This window comes from Micropterus salmoides, unplaced genomic scaffold (assembly GCF_014851395.1).
Source record: "Micropterus salmoides isolate LMB-PRFRI ecotype aquatic unplaced genomic scaffold, ASM1485139v1 Ms_hic_scaffold_3425, whole genome shotgun sequence".
Lineage (NCBI taxonomy): Eukaryota > Metazoa > Chordata > Actinopteri > Centrarchiformes > Centrarchidae > Micropterus > Micropterus salmoides.
The window spans coordinates 34,502-55,037 of NW_024042735.1; the positions used below are offsets into that span (position 1 = coordinate 34,502).

The 20,536-nt window shown below is 49.0% G+C and overlaps 2 protein-coding genes across 4 annotated transcripts; one reads left to right on the forward strand and one right to left on the reverse strand.

Annotated features, from left to right (window-relative positions):
• Positions 1 to 1,234: 1,234 nt before the first annotated feature.
• Positions 1,235 to 16,555, reverse strand: LOC119884419 (phosphatidylinositol 3,4,5-trisphosphate 3-phosphatase and dual-specificity protein phosphatase PTEN-like). Of its 2 annotated transcripts, none has more exons than XM_038694819.1 (9): positions 16,444 to 16,555; positions 10,141 to 10,225; positions 10,002 to 10,046; positions 8,903 to 8,946; positions 8,575 to 8,813; positions 8,315 to 8,456; positions 8,065 to 8,231; positions 6,745 to 7,005; positions 1,235 to 5,848 (listed from the first exon to the last, which is right to left on the reverse strand). In XM_038694819.1, the coding sequence occupies exons 1-9, from the start codon at positions 16,520 to 16,522 to the stop codon at positions 5,660 to 5,662; spliced, it is 1,251 nt and encodes a 416-aa protein (XP_038550747.1). In that variant the 5' UTR covers positions 16,523 to 16,555; the 3' UTR covers positions 1,235 to 5,659. The 2 variants fall into 2 exon arrangements, with proteins under 2 accessions (XP_038550747.1, XP_038550746.1); XM_038694818.1 differs by having other exon boundaries at positions 6,745 to 7,011.
• Positions 16,556 to 18,868: 2,313 nt separating this feature from the next.
• Positions 18,869 to 20,536, forward strand: atad1b (ATPase family AAA domain containing 1b; the record flags this gene model as incomplete). 2 transcript variants are annotated; one of them, XM_038694820.1, is given in 4 exon segments in its annotated part: positions 18,869 to 19,006; positions 19,871 to 20,161; positions 20,240 to 20,338; positions 20,421 to 20,536. In XM_038694820.1, coding segments are annotated over 3 exon segments (389 nt in total), but the record flags the coding sequence as incomplete, so codon positions are not given.

The window sequence follows — 20,536 nt, forward strand, 5'->3', positions numbered from 1 at the left end:
AACATAAAGTATATCTGCATGCATTTAAATTTGAATAATTCAAGCTATTATAATAAAACCTATTCTGCGTGTGAACTGCTCCTGGTGGCTGCGCCATCAGAGCGTGAACGGGTGAATGTGAAGCAACGAGAGACTAGAACTAAAAAAATACAGACCATTTGCCGCGTGGGAGCGAAACAGGAAAATGTTCCGACTGCAGCCCAGCGAGCCCGGACGTGAGCGACAGCTGCAGAAGACGCCTCTCGTACAGTGACCTTCCTGACTGAACCAGAGTGGCTGGTAGCTGCTGCTGAAAATGAGAATTAGGTGCAACGCGACACACTGATGCGGCACGGTGGCGCAGTGGTTAGCACCGTCGTCCCAGGCCACCGTCCAAACACATGCACAGGTGACTCTCAGCTGTCCTTATGTGTGAACGTGAATTGTTTGTATGTACATTTATAATTTTAAGGACTTAAGTCTGTTCCATCTCTTATCATCAGTGCTGTGTTTCAGTAAAGATTTCTTTTCAAAAGAGGTATAAAATCAGACAATACTGAAACAGTTTGATGTCTATTTTATATTTTCTACTAGCGAATTCTTATTAAGATTTCTGTCTCTTTAACGCCTCGATTAGCAACATGAGCAATGTGGCATCACTTCCCCCTCAGGCTCAGTGTTTCTGATCTGACAGCATCACCATGTTAGCCTTTGTGTTCATCTCATGTATAAACGCTGCACAAAACAGGGCTGGAAACGTGCGGACGCCACTTCCCAAACAAAGGCTATGAACCATGCGTACGCACATGAAGAGGAGAAAAGAAAGACGGTGCCTCACACGGCAAGAGGATGAAACGGGTTGAGATGGATCCAGATATTCCCTCTGAGTTCTACAAGCTTAAATCCTTTCTGAATAAACAAACACTTGTTTGGTTGATTTTCCCTGAAAACACAATTTAAGATAATTTTCAGCCACAAAAAGATCCAGATTTAATCCAGAATTAAAACCTACCTGCAGCAGTTTATTCTCCTGAATAAAGTGAACAGGAGAAAAATTCTATTTAAATTGATGCGTCAGTCGAGCAGAGTTTTAAATATTCTCACGTGTTCGTTGCCTTATGGAGCCCGAACGCTGAGCCAGCGTGTGGATGTGAAACAGCTGATGTCATTTACAACACGTCATATTTCTTTAACTCGTCAGCAGCAGACTCATGGGAGTTGTAGTTCTTCAATAATTCCAAAAGCAACACAGACAGATGTTTATAAATAGTTTATTCACCTTTACAGTGTTTTTATTTCATTATAAAACAAGAAGGGACAGAATAAAAGGGGGGGGGGGCATTTTAACATGAAATGTTCTCACGGTGGTACAGACCGGTAGGTACGGCGAGTTTTCTGTTTTTATTTTAATTAACAATCATTGTGATGAACAGAAACTCTGGACCGCTGAGCTGAAACCTGAACCTGAACCAAACGACCGGGTTCTGCTCCAACAGCTTCTGCAGGGAGTCCGGCAGAACGCGGGTCGCTCTGAATCCTGATCAGGACTGAAGGATCAGTGGGTTAGCAGCAGGAACTAAGGGGGCGGGGCTTAGCATACGGTCAATCGACCTGGACAGGTTGGGCGTTTAACAAAGATGCAACTGGGTCTGAAAAGTTTAAATAGGTGTCGACGGAGGCGGCTGATGCCCACGACTCTGAGCTGCAGCAGCTGTTGAGGAGCAGGAAGCTGTTGTTGGCTTCAGGTAGAAGGTGCGGCCGCACGGCGTTCTCGTTCACTTCAATAAGTCCGGACGACTCACAGGTGAAAGGTCACCTACCACATCTGAACGTGCACGTTCAGCCAGTAGAAACACGCGGACGACCCCGACGCCACATCCCGTTACTCCGGGAGCGTGAACGCGGGCCAACGTGACCGCACCTTCAGGCGAAAAGAAGGAACACAGATCGCGTTCCCCTCGTCAGCTCCTAACTAACCAGCAAACAAAAGGACGAAGGGTCAGAGTCTGAGCTTCATTTGGCAGGTTTGGTGATGAGATGTAAACAGAGCTGAAGCGTCGTCGACAAAACAAAAGCTCTCCAGCTGAAGGAACCACCAGGAGCCTGAACGTGTTCTGTTAACGTAACTGTGATTGTTGGAGGTGAAAAGGTCATTCAGAGTGTCAGTGGGGCGTAAAACGCCAAAACCAAGCTCAAGGTTCCCGATTCCAGACGCAAACTCGTGTCTGTCTCAGACTCGGCTGATTTCACTCAACACGTTCCCGACATGTCCTTTTCTGTTTTCTGTCCGGCGTTCTGCATCGGTGCAGGAACCCGGACCATCCAATGGGAATTCTGTTTAAAACCTTTCACTCTATAGTTTTAGATTCTGCAGAGTTCTACCAATCACCCCGATGGACGTGTTTTCTGCGACGTGTAAAATGGTCAAAAGAAAAATACATCAAGCACCTGAAACGGTCAAAGACGTGGACAGCACCTGCCCGGCCTCACATCCCCGAAACCCGCTCAGCGCACGGCCGTTTGTCCAGCAGGAGATCTGTGGAACACTGGATCCAGGTGTTTTCTGGGTGAACTGCTGGGCAAGGTTTTAAGCCCCTCCCGAGAACAGGTCTACACACCGGTCGTGTCTGAACGGGTCGGTGACAGGAAGTGAGGCCAGACCTGAGAGCACCTGACAGGACTCCAGACAGGAAGTGTGTTGTCGTTGTAAAATACACAAACAGAGCCCGTGGATAGATCGCCTCGCTGACGGCAGAGCTGCTCGGCGTCGCAGATCGAGACTGGACGAACACTCGCGGCTGGTAGAGAGCACCACAGACGCGTAACAGGCTCAGCAGCAGCCCTGGCTAGCTTAGCTTAGCACCTCAAACCCAACAGGACGAACAGCAGGCCCCCGGCAGTGGCTGTTCAAAAGCTCCGTCTGGCTACAAGGTTTTCACCAAGCCGGAGAGCTGCACATCAAGACGCGATCGCACAGGACGCCAATTTATCCGCGGCGCGCTCCTTTTCTATCGGCTCCGATGACTTTGAGGAGTTTTGAGTGATCCAGATGTTCAATCTGATAATCAGGATGTCGAATCTATACTCATCGGCACTTTTGTGAACAGTTTTCTGGCACGTTACCGTCCTTAATCCCTGAAATAAATCTGCTCTGATTGGTTCAATTGTTTCTCCAACCAGGTCAAAGCCCGTTTTTGGATGGGATGTTCTGATTGTAACCAGACATGTTCTCATCAGTAGCCTTTCCTAACCTAACCCCAGATCTAACATGCTTTCTGTCTGCTAGTGGGCCTTGGGGGCACTGACAGAATAAAAGCAGAGGATTTGGTGTTTGCTAGCCTCCGGAGCGCGTCCTGTGTGATCAGGCTCTTGACGGGGCCTACAGGACCGACACAGAGCCAATGGTAGGTGGTAGCACCAAACGCAGGGACGGAAATCAGACATCAGGGCTAAAACCTCCCCCCACGGCCGACCTGGTGCCAGATGTTCCTTTAGACGCGCCAATCGATCTGATGCCATTCAGAACAAATGGCTCGTGGCGTCTAGATTCAGCGATTTTAAAACTTGATTGGCACCGCGCAGGTTCCCGGCCAGCCGTGAGGGGTCAAGGTACGCATGAAGGTACAATCATCCAAACGTCCGTTCAGAGCCCAAAGGACTGGAACCAACCGGTGATTAGCTTTGGACTGGTTTCCTCTAATTAAACCCAGGATCTAATCGGAGCATCCCTGACGTTCAGCTGCCAGACGGAAGAGTCTCGAACCTGCTGATCCTCAAACTGTCGTCCCTGGCGTTAAAGGTACGGTTTGCACGACTTTAAGTGCTTAAATGTCTCCAAGACGTAGTAGTGAGTGAAACGATTAATAGCCTATGGACAGAGTAATAGTGATTATAGAGAGCACCACCCTTTTTGAAGTGTCAGAAACCAAAAGACACACAGAGGCTCTCGAGACCCGCTGTGGTTGCGAAACCTGCTGGAAGCTGCTCGGCCGGGCGCCGGGCTGCCCGTCGGAGACCGCGCTCAGCCGGCCCCCGGGCACCTTGGTGGGGTTTCTCCTGTCCGGTGATCCCAAAATACCTGCGACTCAAGAGTCCTCAAGAGCACGGAGGGAGCTCCAGATGGACCAGACGGTTATCTTAACTACGAATCTATCAAGCACACATCACTTAGACACATCTACCGCAAACCCACGCTGGGTCCTGACACCAAGGTTGAGAACCCCTGAGGTGAGGACGAGCTTTCAACTCGACACAACCAGCACAACGTGAGCCCAGCTGGCTTCCACGGATGGACCGAGCTTAACAGGAAATACATACTAAGCCATTAATATTCAGTGAACTGTCCTTTATAAAGTGCAAACCCCACCCGCCTGGCATCCCAGGCACATCAAACCAAGCGCTCCGAGTAATAGATTTCAGCTTTAGTTTGTGTCAGGGTGCGTTAGCCTGCGTAGGCGCACAGACCGGGCTGAAGGGATGATTATACTGTGTGCAGCTCGTTTGTTGCTTAGCTTAATGTTTGATATACGGCAGAGTAAACTTCTCTGTGACTGTAGGAGCTGATTGAAGGGCGGAAGAGAATCCTTCTGTGCAAAACTGTAGACAGACAGAAAAGTAGTAATAGCGTGTTTGTTCACAGTAGGTTTGAACTGTACGTGTTTTCAACAGTAGATGATTGACAGAGTGAATAATCAAAGTTTCTCTTCTGCACCGTCACATTCAAACAGCAGGCCGCCGCTTCTCTCTGTGTGCGCCGCTTCGTTCGGGGGGCTCAGAGTTTCTTTGGTTGGGGAGTTTCCAATGTCAAGATCACAAAAAATAATCTGGTTAAACCCTCAAAACAAAAGATTTTAGATAAAAGAACACAAACCAGACCAGCTCAACAAGGTCCAGTCCAGCCGGCTCTTTCATCATCCGGAGGGTTTTTAAAACCAGAACCATCCCACGGACCCCCGGTAGTGTTTCTTTCCTACATCTGCAGGCTGCTGGTCGGACGTGTTAAAAACATTCTGGTTTATTGAAATCATTATCCTGCTTTCATAAATGTCCTACTTCAGTTTCAGTGCCTGCTGAACTTGTCAAGAAGAAAACTAACATTAACAGATTCCTGGCCTAAGAAATGCCTAATTTTAAATAAGCACAGATTTAATTTAGCTGAAGGAACGCCGCGGCCCTGCTGGCCTCCACGGGAAGTTTGCAATGACTTCTGCAACAAATAAGGTAACTTTGGGCTGAACCACGCGAGGCCGGCACACAGAGAGAAGAGGCAGCCGTCAGAGATGGACTAAAACTGGGCGGACACGACGGGATTCATCCAACCGGGTGGTCTCTGAAGAGGGGGACTCTCCGTTTCCTTGTATTTTTTTCAAGTTTTACTCCTTTATTTTTTTAAATCTCCTGTCTGTCCGATCGCCGTCTGTCGCCCCGCCCCCCACACGTATCCCCCGCCCTCCTCCTCGCCTCCGACCGCCATGTCATGTGATTGTCCAGCTGTGCACTGAGCAAAAGATGGGAGGGGGGAGCTTATATACCGATCTGAGCCCCACAGATCAGTTCTGGTCCGTCGGTTATATTCCCCCGTTAGCTAACAACTCGCCAGTCTCAGATTGGGGGTTCATGAGTGTGTATACATACATACATACTGTGTGTGTGTATATTTATCTGTTTGTGTGTGAGAGTGTCAGACTTTCGTGATCTGATTGTGATGGTCCTCTTCGAACGGCTCGTTCTCCGGGTCCGAGTCCGTGGTGTCCGAGTATCGGTAATGGTCAGGTTCGTTGTCGCTGACGTCTGGCGTCACCGAGGCCGGCGTGCTGCTCGCGTCACAGTTCGCTCCTTCCTCTACCGTCTTGGTGAAATATAGTTTCACCTGAAGCAGACAACAAAATAAATCAGACTGTTAGATCCTGAACGTGCACTGGCAGCTGGTGGGGGGCACCGGCTGTCGTAGCCCATCAGCACCACACGCTGGGCGGTTTAGCGAGGTCCCGGATCAGTCACGACCCGGCCGGCGGGACGATCTGGTTTTTCTGAATGTCTGTCTCAGCGTATTTTTTCTAAAGCAGCCCCGCCCCTCGGCGGCAGGCGGCTGCTGCCGACGGGTTTTTCTGCTGGTAGATCATGAACTTCCTACTTAAAGCTGGATATCGTTATTGTCAGAATCTTATTGGCTACAGGAAGCGCCCGTCATCGGCACAGCTGGTTGCAATTGGCTCGTCCTACCCAGGAAATAACAGGGCCGGCCCTTCCTTACAGCGCGGGCTCTCATTGGCTGCTGTAGGCTGCGAAAGGGACATGTGACCTACTACTGGGTCGGACCAGCTGTCAGTCGAAAGGTCAGAGTTCAGCGGCTAATCTGACTACAAGCTGTCGTAGTTGTTATAATGATGTACGAGCCGCGTCTGCCGGCAGATCTGAAGCGATGCGGCAGCATCAACACGCAACGACTGATTTTATAGATTGACAACATTATTATTAAAGAGGTCTTATTCTGCTTTGTGGCTTCTTCCGTCTCCGTTACTGTGTCATAAATCTGCAGAGCGAAGAAGCTCCCGTCTCCCACAGAAAACTCTGCTCCTGAACTGAACGCAGCTGGATGGTCGTCCAGCCTTTGCTGCTCGCCTGGCGGCTACTGTGGCCCGCTTTGTTTTGGATCGCACTACCTTGCTTGTCAGGACCCGCCCTGCTCTGCGTCTGATTGGCTATCAGTGCGTACCTAGGTACTGCACACGCACGCCGAGCGATGAAACAACTGACACGTTTTACCTTGAAATTCGGTGAGAAGTTCCTGTTGGCCTTGTCCTTGTTGGCCTTGTCCAGGTCGTTCTTGGTCAGACTGAGGACCAGGTAGTCTCTGTCGTTGGGTTCTCCTCCAATCATCATCATCGTCGTCGTCGTCGTCGTCCCCGAGCTCTGGTGCGTCCTGTCGGACGGATCCCGTGGCGTGCCCGCGCTGCCGTTCTCAAGTTTGTCGTGGTTCTCCTCCGGCCCCGGGATGAAGAAGGTGTTGACCCAGAAGTGGAACATCTTTTCCTGGAAGAACAGAGTTCCCAGGAGATAAGTGGGCTTCATCGTTGTGAAGAACATTCCTGGTGGATCTCACCAAGAAGACCCGGTCCCTGTACCACAAAGCGAGTCCAACATACCCGGGTCTGCGTTCACGATCTGGCTTCACTAACCTGCTGGTCATCAACTCCATAACCCAGGCCGTGAGCGCGTTCGCATAAAGAGGCGGGGTTAACAGCACATGACCAATCACAGACACCGGCAGCAGGGCGTCATATTTCACAGACATCAGACAGGACTTCAAAGAAACAACGTTCGACAAAACTTCATAAAGCAACAAAACTAAAATCCATTCATGCCATAAAAACAAGCTGTGGAGAAGAGATGAATCCCAGCAAAGTCAGGGGCAGCCTGACCCTCCTCCCCCCTCCTCCCCCGTCCTCCCCGCCTCCTCCATCCCCCCCCCCCCATCCTTCCCCCCCGTCCTCCTCCCTCCTCTCATCCACCCCCCCCACCCCCCCATCCTTCCCCCCCGTCCTCCTCCCTCCTCTCATCCATCCCCCCCGTCCTCCTCCCTCCTCTCATCCACCCCCCCCCCCCATCCTTCCCCCCCCCCCATCCTTCCCCCCCGTCCTCCTCCCTCCTCTCATCCATCCCCCCCCCCCATCCTTCCCCCCGTCCTCCTCCCTCCTCCCCACGTCCTCCTCCCCCCTCTCATCCATCCTTCCCCCCGTCCTCCTCCCTCCCCTCATCCATCCTCCCCCCGTCCTCCTCCCCCTCTCATCCATCCTTCCCCCCGTCCTCCTCCCTCCCTCATCCATCCTTCCCCTCTCATCCATCCTTCCCCTCTCATCCATCCTTCCCCCCGTCCTCCTCCCTCCCTCATCCATCCTTCCCCCGTCCTCCTCCCCCCCTCATCCATCCTTCCCCCCGTCCTCCTCCCTCCCTCATCCATCCTTCCCCCCGTCCTCCTCCCTCCTCCCCCTCTCATCCAGCCCCCCCCCCCCCAATCCATCCTCCCCCTCTCCCTCCCCGCCTCCATCCATCCTCCCCCCCTCCCCCAGTCCTCCTCCTCTTCACCTTCTTCATCATCTTGTTCTGCTTGTGGAAGAACTCCACCTTGATGTCTCCGCAGACAGGAAGTGGCTGTGGGAACTCGAACAGCATGATTTTGTCTTCCCGCCGGGTGTTGGCGGGGTTCGACGTGTGGATTTTGACCTTCAGCTGGTACACCACGAACTGGGGATCTGCACCACAAACACAACACAGCGGTTACTCCCTCCGTCAGCGGGCTTCTGGCGCTGCGTCGGCCGCGGGCAGCCGGACTTACTGCAGTTTCCTCCGGTGAACATGGGGACGGTCTCGAACAGCATCTTATGGAACAGCAGCGCCACAGGTTTGTACAGCAGCTGGTTCCTCAGCAGGAAGCTGTAATAGATGACGTAACGGCGCTGGCTGGGGATCGTCACGCCCTGGACACAAACACAAAGCGCACGCTGCAGACGAGTCGGCTCAGGTAGCCAATCGGGACCCAGACTCTTTACGGACTTCAGTGTCACACGTGAAGCTACAGGAAATGAAATGCGTTACCTTCTTGTCCCGGGTGCGGACCTCTCCGTAGAAGTCCATGGCCTCCTGAGCTTCCTGAAACTTGCCTCGGTGCAGCAGGTAGGCGCAGATCATCACGCCGGTGCGGCCTTTTCCCGCCTTGCAGTGGATGGCGGCGACGTGCTGCTCGTCCTCGCTCAGCCACTGATCCAAGTCCTCGCAGAACGGCTTGATCAGCTCCAGCTGGGGGGGGTTGTGGTCCTCGAACGGATACTGAGCCACTGAGAGAGACAGACAGGACAGAGCTGTGAGACGGGTCGAAGGACTCGAGTCCACCTGCAGCCCCTCCTTCCTCTCTGAGGACTCTCACCTCGACAGTTGAACTTGGCCGTGTCGTAGTGTCGCTCCGCACACCTGTGGACGGACAGGAAGACGTTACAACCACCAGCGACAGACACAGACGAAGTCCTCGTAGCGCACTGTTCGAGACCGCGGCGCCCCGCCACAGTCAGTATTTTTACTCTCCCCATAATCACATCAACGCTTTAACATCCGCCAAGACGAAAACTTTGCTGTTGAGGACACGGGGTGGTCTGAGGTCGGCGACGTTGGCTCTGAGCACGCTCACGTACGGGAACCAGGGCTGAACCATCTGAAAGAACGCGAGTAGCTACTCGTGACGACGGCGATTAAAGTGTAGGTTAATTAAACATCTGACCCGTTTTAAACAGTCAGACCTGCTCGCCATGCGCCGCCTCCTCCGGCAGAATCAGAGCTGACGTGTTTAGATTTTGTTGATTTGGTAATCAGTGTTTGCTTCTACTGTGATTCAGTACGTAGCTAAATGGTTTATTTTAGTTTGTTCTGTGCGTGTTGTCGTCTGCACAGGGTGTTTTATTTATTCTCTCCACTGTTCTGTGTCTGACTTCCTGTCTGGTTCATCTGCTCCGTGCTGCTTGAAGCGTCTTCCGTCAAAAACAGACCGACAGTGAATATTGAACTTTAGCTAAAGATTTCCCCCCCGAAGGTTCAGCCCTGATCGGAGCCTTCGTGGTAGAAGAGGCTGACGTCAGGTTCTGTCTGCACAGTCTCCTCTCCTTAAAGAGGACAGGGACGTTGGGGGGGACCCCGGAGACCTGCAGGGCCGACAGGTGAAGCGGTTGGTCTGCAGGACAGGATGACAGACGATGCTCAACACTTTGCGGCGCACCGTCTGTTGGAAGCGGACTGTGGCGGCGGCGACTCTGCGCGCTTCAACCTGGTAACTCTTTGTTTCTTTCAAATGGGACAATTTCAGCTAACGGAACAAACCTTTGGCCTGCTGGGACGTCGGGGTTTTGGGGGTTAAATGCGTGACTGTGATGTCGCAGAGCGGCCGAGCCTCCCTGCAGCGCTTACCAGCGTGACTCACATCTGACCGTTAAAGGCCCTCACGCCACCTGCATTAGTAAAGATGAGTCAGTACTTACAGGTTGTAGATCTTATAGTGGTTCCTGTGCTTCGAGTCCAGAAACCTGGGAGAGACAGACGGGTTCAGTTACACAGCTGCACTGTTCATGTTCACCCACAGAACTGAACTCTGAGTAACAACGCGTGAAGCCGCCTCACCGTACGACGTCGTCGATGTTGTTCCTGTAGACTCCCTCCAGACGCTCGGCGGGGAAACCCATCGCTATGATGTTTGGATAAATATCTGAGCGCTCCGTTAAGGACCAACAAACACTGGATCTCCTTCTGGACCTGGACCCCGTTGCGCGTTCCGAAATACAACCCGTTTAACCTTGGTCATGTGACGTACGGCAGCGAACAAGGAGTCTGACCGCCGTTTACCTCCTGTCTCCCTGTGACCTCACACAGACGTGGCCGAACTAAAGACCGAGCAGCAGCTTTGTCATCTGTGCTTTAGTTTGGAGGACCTGTTTGATTTCCTACATTTCCCATCATGCCTCCCAGGAACGCCCAGTGGAAGCAGTGGGACGCCCGCGTTGTTTCTTTCAGTTTCTGACGTACGATGCAGCTGCGGTACGATACGGCGAGCTGTTTAACACTTATTCCTTAAAACTTGCTACTCGCTATTTAAAAGCTACTAGAACTTATTTATGAGTTTCTAGAAACCATTTCTACTTTACTAGTTTCTAAAATATAGATGCTGGTAAAATTGAAATAATTACAAGTAACTACTAACACAGAGCCTGTCGGGCTGTTTCCAGTCTTTATGCTAAGCTAACCAGCTGAGTGGCGTCGGACTGAACGTCTGACAGACAGAGAACTGGTCCTTTAAACTCCTGCAGTGCATTATGGTCCACCGAGGCGGTAGTGGGTTAGGAACGACCCCCGTTAGCATCGTACTGCTACCTGCCGCGCCTCAGCAGCAGAGCTCCAACCTGACATTATTTCCCAGAATGCTTTGAGTTCCAAACCAACAACTCTCTGCACTCGTCCTCCTCCCTGTCTCTCTTCTTCTCTGGTTTCTTTGTTCCGTCAGCTCGCCCTCCTCTCTCTCGTCTGTCTCTCGTCCACTAGACGCTCCAGCATAAAACCATGATGTCATCGCTACCACGCACACACCCGCACACACTCGCCTGCAGCCTCTCAGCACGCCGGCTTCACGTGAACATAAGATCATTTCTCTGCATCTGAAACATGAAATCCTTCTTTCTGAAGCAGAAACCTCCAGAGAGAGTCTAGTGTCGGGTTTCTCTTGAATCTGTTTACGCCATGTTTCACCGTTTGATGGTGTTTAATTATTAAATGACGGCAGCTGGAGCAGCATGGGGTCATAACGTGGGCGCTGCCTTCAGGCACAGGACGTGACAACTGGAAACAGCTGTTAACAAGATGTGGCAACAATTACAGCTTCCAGTTACAGCTAACAGCTACTAGTTACTGCTACCAGTTACAGCTTCCAGTTACAGCTCCAGTACCAGTTACTGCTACCAGTTACAGCTCCAGTACCAGTTACTGCTACCAGTTCCAGCTTCCAGTTCCAGTACCAGTTACTGCTACCAGTTACAGCTTCCAGTTACCAGTTACCGCTACCAGTTCCAGCTCCAGTACCAGTTACTGCTACCAGTTACAGCTACCAGTTACAGCTCCAGCTACCAGTTACTGCTACCAGTTACCAGTTACTGCTACCAGTTACCAGTTACTGCTACCAGTTACCAGTTACCGCTACCAGTTACCAGTTACTGCTACCAGTTACCGCTACCAGTTACCAGTTACTGCTACCAGTTACCGCTACCAGTTACCAGTTACTGCTACCAGTTACTGCTACCAGTTACCAGTTACTGCTACCAGTTACTGCTACCAGTTACCAGTTACTGCTACCAGTTACTGCTACCAGTTACCGCTACCAGTTACTGCTACCAGTTACCAGTTACTGCTACCAGTTACTGCTACCAGTTACCAGTTACTGCTACCAGTTACCGCTACCAGTTACTGCTACCAGTTACCGCTACCAGTTACAGCTCCAGTACCAGTTACTGCTACTAGTTACAGCTACCAGTTACAGCTACCAGTTCCAGCTTCCAGTTCCAGCTAACAATTACCAGTTCCAGCTACCAGTTCTACCAGGTAACAGTTACTGCAACCAGTGACAGCACCGGTACCTGTTCCAGTTACCAGTACCCGCTACCAGCTACCAGTACCCGCTACCAGTTACCAGTACCCGCTACCAGCTACCAGTTACCAGTACCCGCTACCAGTTACCAGTACCCGCTACCAGTTACCAGTACCCGCTACCAGCTACCAGTTACCAGTGTCCGCTACCCGCTACCAGCTACCAGTACCCGCTACCAGCTACCAGTACCCGCTACCAGCTACCAGTACCCGCTACCAGCTACCAGTTCCCAGTTCCAGCTACCAGCTACCAGTTCCCAGTTCCAGCTACCAGCTACCAGTTCCCAGTTCCAGCTACCAGCTACCAGTTCCCAGTTCCAGCTACCAGTTCCCAGTTCCAGCTACCAGTTCCCAGTTCCAGCTACCAGTTCCAGCTACCAGTTCCCAGTTCCAGCTACCAGTTCCAGCTACCAGTTCCCAGTTCCAGCTAACAGCTACCAGTTCCAGCTAACAGCTACCAGTTCCAGCTAACAGCTACCAGTTACCAGCTACCAGTTCCAAGTTCCAGCTAACAGTTACCAGCTAACAGCTAACAGCTACCAGTTCCAGCTACCAGTTCCCAGTTCCAGCTAACAGCTACCAGTTCCAGCTAACAGCTAACAGCTACCAGTTACCAGCTACCAGTTCCCAGTTCCAGCTAACAGCTACCAGTTCCAGCTAACAGCTAACAGCTAACAGCTACCAGTTACCAGCTACCAGTTCGAGCTACCAGTTACCAGTTCCAGCTACCAGTTCCAGCTACCAGCTACCAGTTACCAGTTCCAGCTACCAGTTCCAGCTACCAGTTACCAGTTACCAGCTAACAGCTACCAGTTCCAGCTAACAGCTACCAGTTCCAGCTAACAGCTACCAGTTACCAGCTACCAGTTCCAAGTTCCAGCTACCAGTTACCAGTTCCAGCTACCAGTTCCAGCTACCAGTTACCAGTTCCCAGTTCCAGCTACCAGTTCCCAGTTCCAGCTACCAGTTCCCAGTTCCAGCTACCAGTTCCAGCTACCAGTTCCCAGTTCCAGCTACCAGTTCCAGCTACCAGTTCCCAGTTCCAGCTAACAGCTACCAGTTCCAGCTAACAGCTACCAGTTACCAGCTACCAGCTACCAGTTCCAAGTTCCAGCTAACAGTTACCAGCTAACAGCTAACAGCTACCAGTTCCAGCTACCAGTTCCCAGTTCCAGCTAACAGCTACCAGTTCCAGCTAACAGCTACCAGTTACCAGCTACCAGTTCCAAGTTCGAGCTACCAGTTACCAGTTCCAGCTACCAGTTCCAGCTACCAGCTACCAGTTACCAGTTCCAGCTACCAGTTCCAGCTACCAGTTACCAGTTACCAGCTAACAGCTACCAGTTCCAGCTAACAGCTACCAGTTCCAGCTAACAGCTACCAGTTACCAGCTACCAGTTCCAAGTTCCAGCTACCAGTTACCAGTTCCAGCTACCAGTTCCAGCTACCAGTTACCAATTCCAGCTACCAGCTACCAGCTACCAGTTACCAGTTACCAGTTCCAGCTACCAGCTACCAGTTCCAGCTACCAGTTACCAGTTCCAGCTACCAGCTACCAGTTACCAGTTCCAGCTACCAATTCCAGTTACCAATTCCAGCTACCAGTTACCAGTTCCAGCTACCAGCTACCAGCTACCAGTTACCAGTTCCAGCTACCAGTTCCAGCTACCAGTTGCAGCTAGAGATTCTTTAGCAGCAGTGACAGTAACTCAGTATTTACTGTAAGTACTTCAGTACAAATTAGAGGTACTTGTACTTTTGTCATGTAGAAACATTTGGTGTGAAGATTTTAATCATGTTGAGGTTTGACAGAACAAAAACACTTGAGGCATTACTACAGCAGCCAGAGTACTTTTACTTCTAATACTAGTGTTTAGGTTTTAGTACTCTTGAGGCATTACTACAGCAGCCAGAGTACTTTTACTTCTAATACTAGTGTTTAGGTTTTAGTACTCTTGAGGCATTACTACAGCAGCCAGAGTACTTTTACTTCTAATACTAGTGTTTAGGTTTTAGTACTCTTGAGGCATTACTACAGCAGCCAGAGTACTTTTACTTCTAATACTAGTGTTTAGGTTTTAGTACTCTTGAGGCATTACTACAGCAGCCAGAGTACTTTTACTTCTAATACTAGTGTTTAGGTTTTAGTACTCTTGAGGTATTACTACAGCAGCCAGAGTACTTTTACTTCTAATACTAGTGTTTAGGTTTTAGTACTCTTGAGGTATTACTACAGCAGCCAGAGTACTTTACTTCTAATACTAGTGTTTAGGTTTTAGTACTCTTGAGGCATTACTACAGCAGCCAGAGTACTTTTACTTCTAATACTAGTGTTTAGGTTTTAGTACTCTTGAGGCATTACTACAGCAGCCAGAGTACTTTTACTTCTAATACTAGTGTTTAGGTTTTAGTACTCTTGAGGCATTACTACAGCAGCCAGAGTACTTTTACTTCTAATACTAGTGTTTAGGTTTTAGTACTCTTGAGGCATTACTACAGCAGCCAGAGTACTTTTACTTCTAATACTAGTGTTTAGGTTTTAGTACTCTTGAGGTATTACTACAGCAGCCAGAGTACTTTTACTTCTAATACTAGTGTTTAGGTTTTAGTACTCTTGAGGCATTACTACAGCAGCCAGAGTACTTTTACTTCTAATACTAGTGTTTAGGTTTTAGTACTCTTGAGGCATTACTACAGCAGCCAGAGTACTTTTACTTCTAATACTAGTGTTTAGGTTTTAGTACTCTTGAGGTATTACTACAGCAGCCAGAGTACTTTTACTTCTAATACTAGTGTTTAGGTTTTAGTACTCTTGAGGTATTACTACAGCAGCCAGAGTACTTTTACTTCTAATACTAGTGTTTAGGTTTTAGTACTCTTGAGGCATTACTACAGCAGCCAGAGTACTTTACTTCTAATACTAGTGTTTAGGTTTTAGTACTCTTGAGGCATTACTACAGCAGCCAGAGTACTTTTACTTCTAATACTAGTGTTTAGGTTTTAGTACTCTTGAGGTATTACTACAGCAGCCAGAGTACTTTTACTTCTAATACTAGTGTTTAGGTTTAGTACTCTTGAGGAATTACTACAGCAGCCAGAGTACTTTTACTTCTAATACTAGTGTTTAGGTTTTAGTACTCTTGAGGCATTACTACGGCAGCCAGAGTACTTTTACTTCTAATACTAGTGTTTAGGTTTTAGTACTCTTGAGGCATTACTACAGCAGCCAGAGTACTTTTACTTCTAATACTAGTGTTTAGGTTTTAGTACTCTTGAGGCATTACTACAGCAGCCAGAGTACTTTTACTTCTAATACCAGTGTTTAGGTTTTAGTACTCTTGAGGCATTACTACAGCAGCCAGAGTACTTTTACTTCTAATACCAGTGTTTTGGTTTTAGTACTCTTGAGGCATTACTACAGCAGCCAGAGTACTTTTACTTCTAATACTAGTGTTTAGGTTTTAGTACTCTTGAGGCATTACTACAGCAGCCAGAGTACTTTTACTTCTAATACCAGTGTTTAGGTTTTAGTACTCTTGAGGCATTACTACAGCAGCCAGAGTACTTTTACTTCTAATACCAGTGTTTAGGTTTTAGTACTCTTGAGGCATTACTACAGCAGCCAGAGTACTTTTACTTCTAATACTAGTGTTTAGGTTTTAGTACTCTTGAGGCATTACTACAGCAGCCAGAGTACTTTTACTTCTAATACCAGTGTTTAGGTTTTAGTACTCTTGAGGTATTACTACAGCAGCCAGAGTACTTTACTTCTAATACCAGTGTTTAGGTTTTAGTTCTGCTTCAGACACGACTGATAAACGGTGATCCGGCTCTGCTGAGTGACGGTTTGTCTCCAGGTGTAGCTTTCTCAGGTGTGTTTGCTGATGCAACGCCGCTGTTAGCTTAGCCTGTTAGCAGCTACTACCTTCAGCGCTGCTACACTAAAAACAACTCGCGAGCAAATCACTGTCTTTATCCGCACAGCCGTATAAAACGTTATCAGCACCTGGATCAGGTGCGGCTCAGGTGCGTCACCGCAGACGGACGCCGGCTAGCACATTCTCCTGTAGGCGATAAAGCACACGACGAACTCCGTTGAGAAAACTGCCAATTTAAGGCCAACTTTAAGTAGTAAACGCACTAAAAAAGTACCGTTTTAAGTAGTAAACGCACGCCGACATGAGGAGCAGCTCCAAGTGAACAGCCTGTTAAATGACAACATTTTTAAACGTAGTTCTGCATGAACGTTCCAGCTCAGATGCAGTCTAACTGACGGGACCGGGGAAAGGATACAGGTCAGGTCCAGGTCGAACCCGTCCTCCTGGTATCGCCTTTTATTCCTGCTGACGATCTCTTTGATTAAAGCAGCCATGGTCGGTTTCTCCGGTGAAGTCCGTGGGATGAAGACAAGTACCGGGAGACGGTTCCTCCGTCCCGCTCCGGAGCCTCCGCTCTCTGGTAGCCGGGGAGAGACGCAGCTAACTGGGACAGCTAGCCGGAGGTAGCTAGCTACCAGCTCCCGATCTCCAGAAGGTCGCGATTTATTATCTCAGCGGAGAAAATCCTCCTGATCGATGATAGAACTAAAATATCCCGTTATCCGTTAGCCAGCCTGCGAGCTCCGGCGTGGCCAGAGGCTAGCCGGCCTTCTAGTAGACAGGCAGCCCGGCCGTCGGTGCTGTTTTCTGGGTCAGAACAAGGGGGCGTCGGGGCCTCCTCCCTGCTCCTACTGCGGGCCCGGGTTTCCAGGTCCCCGCCTGGAGACAGAACCATCCGCGGGTTTATTTTCCGATGAGCTCGGGCGCTCCAGACTTCGGGCGGATCCGGTCGGACTCTTCCAGGTCTCCGTGTGCAGCAGAGACGCCGTGACTGGACGCAGGTCGGCGGAGAGAAATCCCTCCGAGCGGAGGAAGAGAGAGACGACGCTGCGCGGAGTCAAGCCACAGAGCGGAACACGGCGCACATCCGGCCCGCGCCTTCACAATAAAGCTCTGGGTTAAAAGTCGAAGGCTTATTTGGGTCTGACGTTCAGTCCCCAGGAAATAAGGCCAGACAGATGGAACAGATTTGATGCCGCAGAAGATAAATACGTGAATAAATTACTAAAATAATTTAATTTTAAATAAAATAAGAACTACATTTAACTAAACTAAAATACAAATCTTTTTTGTTTTTTGACAGTGAGATATTGAAGTGGAATTGTCATAAATTGTCTTAAAGTTTTCATGACGTTGACATTGGCCATAAAAACACAGAAAGAAGAAGGCACTAGGTAATTTGTGTTACTGCCCAGACTGCCATATTGCACACATATATATGATTAGATTACACATCTCCTCCTGCACCGCGGCTCCGACGATAAGTTTGTTGATTTCTCATTTTGTTTTCAAGATATTGACCAATGAACTTCAAAAGGGGCGTGGCTCAGGACATAAATGGGCAATCAGCACAAATCCCGCAGTGTATGTTCAGACAGGAGCCCCGGACAGTTTCATTCAAATCGACCACTAGGGGGCGCTACACGGCAAGAAATGGGCGTGGCATAACACAAATCAGACATAGATCAGAAAAGGTTTGTCCAATGTTACAAAGCTCGCAGGATATGTTTTGTGTGAAATTACTTTGAAATCACTGTTGCTGGAAAGGGCTTGAACCCACGAACACAGCTGGCAGTTATATTTATTATTACTCTTCTATATTTTGCCAAATTTTATTGATATATTTATACATTTCCGTTTTTTTATGTTTTTGTCCAGCACCAAAGCAAATTCCTTCTGTAAAATATTACTTATCTCAGATTCTGATTCTTCTTAAAATCATAAACAATAACTAATTTACGTATTTATTTATCTCCAGCAGCTGGGCATATATTTAAAATCTATATTTGAAATTGTATTCATTTATATTTCCTCAACAGATTTTTACTCCAGCTGTTTGGAGACTTTGAAACCGCGTTTAGAGATTTATGTTTGGAAGTAACTATATAGATTTTTATTACTTTAATCTGATTATTAATATTTTATTTTTATTTATTCATTCTTCCTATGTTATAAAAGTCCAGCCTACAGCCCTGAATGTAAGTAAGTTTACTACTGCTCCTCTTTATAAGTACATTTCTGTTTGTTTGGGTTTAAATACTCTCTGCAGCGGATGTTGGACTTCCTCACAGTCATTCGGATTGGCGGACAGTGTGAGTACTGTAACAAAGAATCGGGGAGTAATAAAGTATTTCTGAATCTGATTCTTCATTAACTGTAGAACATTAACTGTTTTTATTTTGTTAATTCTTTCACTTCCTGTTGTTGCGGTGACTCCATCTGACTTGACGATGCTAGTTTGTTAGCCGCTAGCTGAACGCATCCTGTCAGCACACAGGGTTGCCAGGCTCTGATGGTTTTTATCCTCCCATTCAAAACTCCCCATAAAAACCCCAAATAACATCAGAGTGAATAAATCAGCACCTGGCAACCAGCAGACATTACTAATAACCCTGCGGCTGTTTCACATCCGGCACTTTTACACGTTCTGATTTTTATTATTATATATTATTGTTGTTGTGTTTACTTAAGAGACTTTTAACCAGCCCTTCAGTTATATGATGTAAAATGTGTGTGTTTTTTAATAAGGGTTTGGTGTGGAGACACTGAACAGGAAGAGGCGCTGTGTGTGATGATGATGATGATGATGAAGAGGTTTTTCCGCTGTGTTACTGCGCCACCTGCTGGATGCACCCCCCCCCATGTTTGCAGTTACAGTAAAAGCAGTAGAAGAAGAAGAACACGCAGCGTGATCCCAGCACCACCGAAGAACGAACTGAGGAAGTGCCGCTGCCGACGTGACTACCGGAGGCGAACAGGTAACAGTTTCTCACGTTTACCGATAAACGACGAGTTTCTGTCTGTTTCCTTTCCCCGTTTTACCGGAGCCCCGCGGTGCCCCCCCCGGTGATATGTGGCCTGTAATCCGCGAGGAGCCGCTCTGATACACCCGGAGAGCCGAGAAGGTCAAGCTAATGCTAACGTTAGCAGCTAGCCTCTCGCTTAATAACGCGAACACCGGAGGGTCCCAACCTGTGGTCCGAGGACTTCCAGTGGGACCGGAGGAGGTCCCGGAGTCTCCACTGAATATTAAGAGTGACAGGCCGCTGTGTGTCGATGTCACGGAAATGAACGTCCCGCCGGACTCCGTGTAAATTTTAACAATTTACTTAAACTTTTCAGTTTGTGCCCGCGAGACCGAGCTGTCAGAGCACGACTGCAGGTCAGAGGTCATTCTGCAGGAGCCTCCTTCATTCGGCTCGGTCCAAAGTAGGAGTCGTTTGTTTGTCTTGTAGGCTGTCAGTGAAAGTCAGGAGGGGTTTCTCACCAAACCCTGTTTAAAAAAACGACAAGTTTAACATTTATGTGCTTCTGGGCAGAACTACAAAGCTGCCAGAGCTCAACTGGAGATCAGAAGTAACTCAGCAGGAGGCGCATTTCAAAACGGCTCGGATCCAATTCACCTAAAGCACTTGTAGTTCAATAAAAATGCAAACTTTTATAGGTAATATTACTCGTTTTAGCCATGAAAAAGACTGTAAACTTAAACTCTGAGACCATTCAGTTCACTTGGCTTTATTGGCCTGACCTTTGAGTTCAAAGCAGAAACAATGAAATATAAAGAATTGAAAAAGGAACAATTATTAAAATAAACAATAATAATCATGATATCTGCGCTGCAGGGTGCTGAGTCGGTAACTGGGTGATCGTTGCTGCACTACGTGGTTTAATCTGAACCTGCTGCTGTGGTTGTTGGCGTGCAGCTCTGCGTGTACTTCCTGTCACCGCTGACCCTGACGATGGTGCTGAGGGAGGTTCCAGTTGAAAACATCACCCGCCCTCTGGGCAGGAACGAGGTCATCGGCCTGCTCTTCCGTCTCACCATATTCGGCGCCGTCACATACTTTACCATCAAGTGGATGGTGGACGCCATCGACCCCACCAGGAAGCAGAAGGTGGAGGCTCAGAAACAGGTGAGAAGCAGGATGAGAGGTCAGCGAGGTCACTTTAAGGTTAACCCTTTGGGTGAACGCTCATTTTTTGTCTTTCAGGCCGAGAAGCTGATGCGTCAGATCGGCGTGACGAACGTGAAGCTGTCTGAATATGAGATGAGCATCGCCGCTCACCTGGTGGACCCGCTGAGCATGCAGGTAAACCCCCGACAGGTAGAGAGGGCGGGAGGAAACGGCGTCAGACCGATCGCTAAAGGTCAGCGTCGACGGTGTGTTTCAGATCACGTGGAGAGACATCGCAGGTCTGGACGAGGTGATCACAGAGCTGAAGGAGACGGTGATCCTACCTGTCCAGAAGAGACACCTGTTCCAGGGATCCAGACTGCTGCAGCCCCC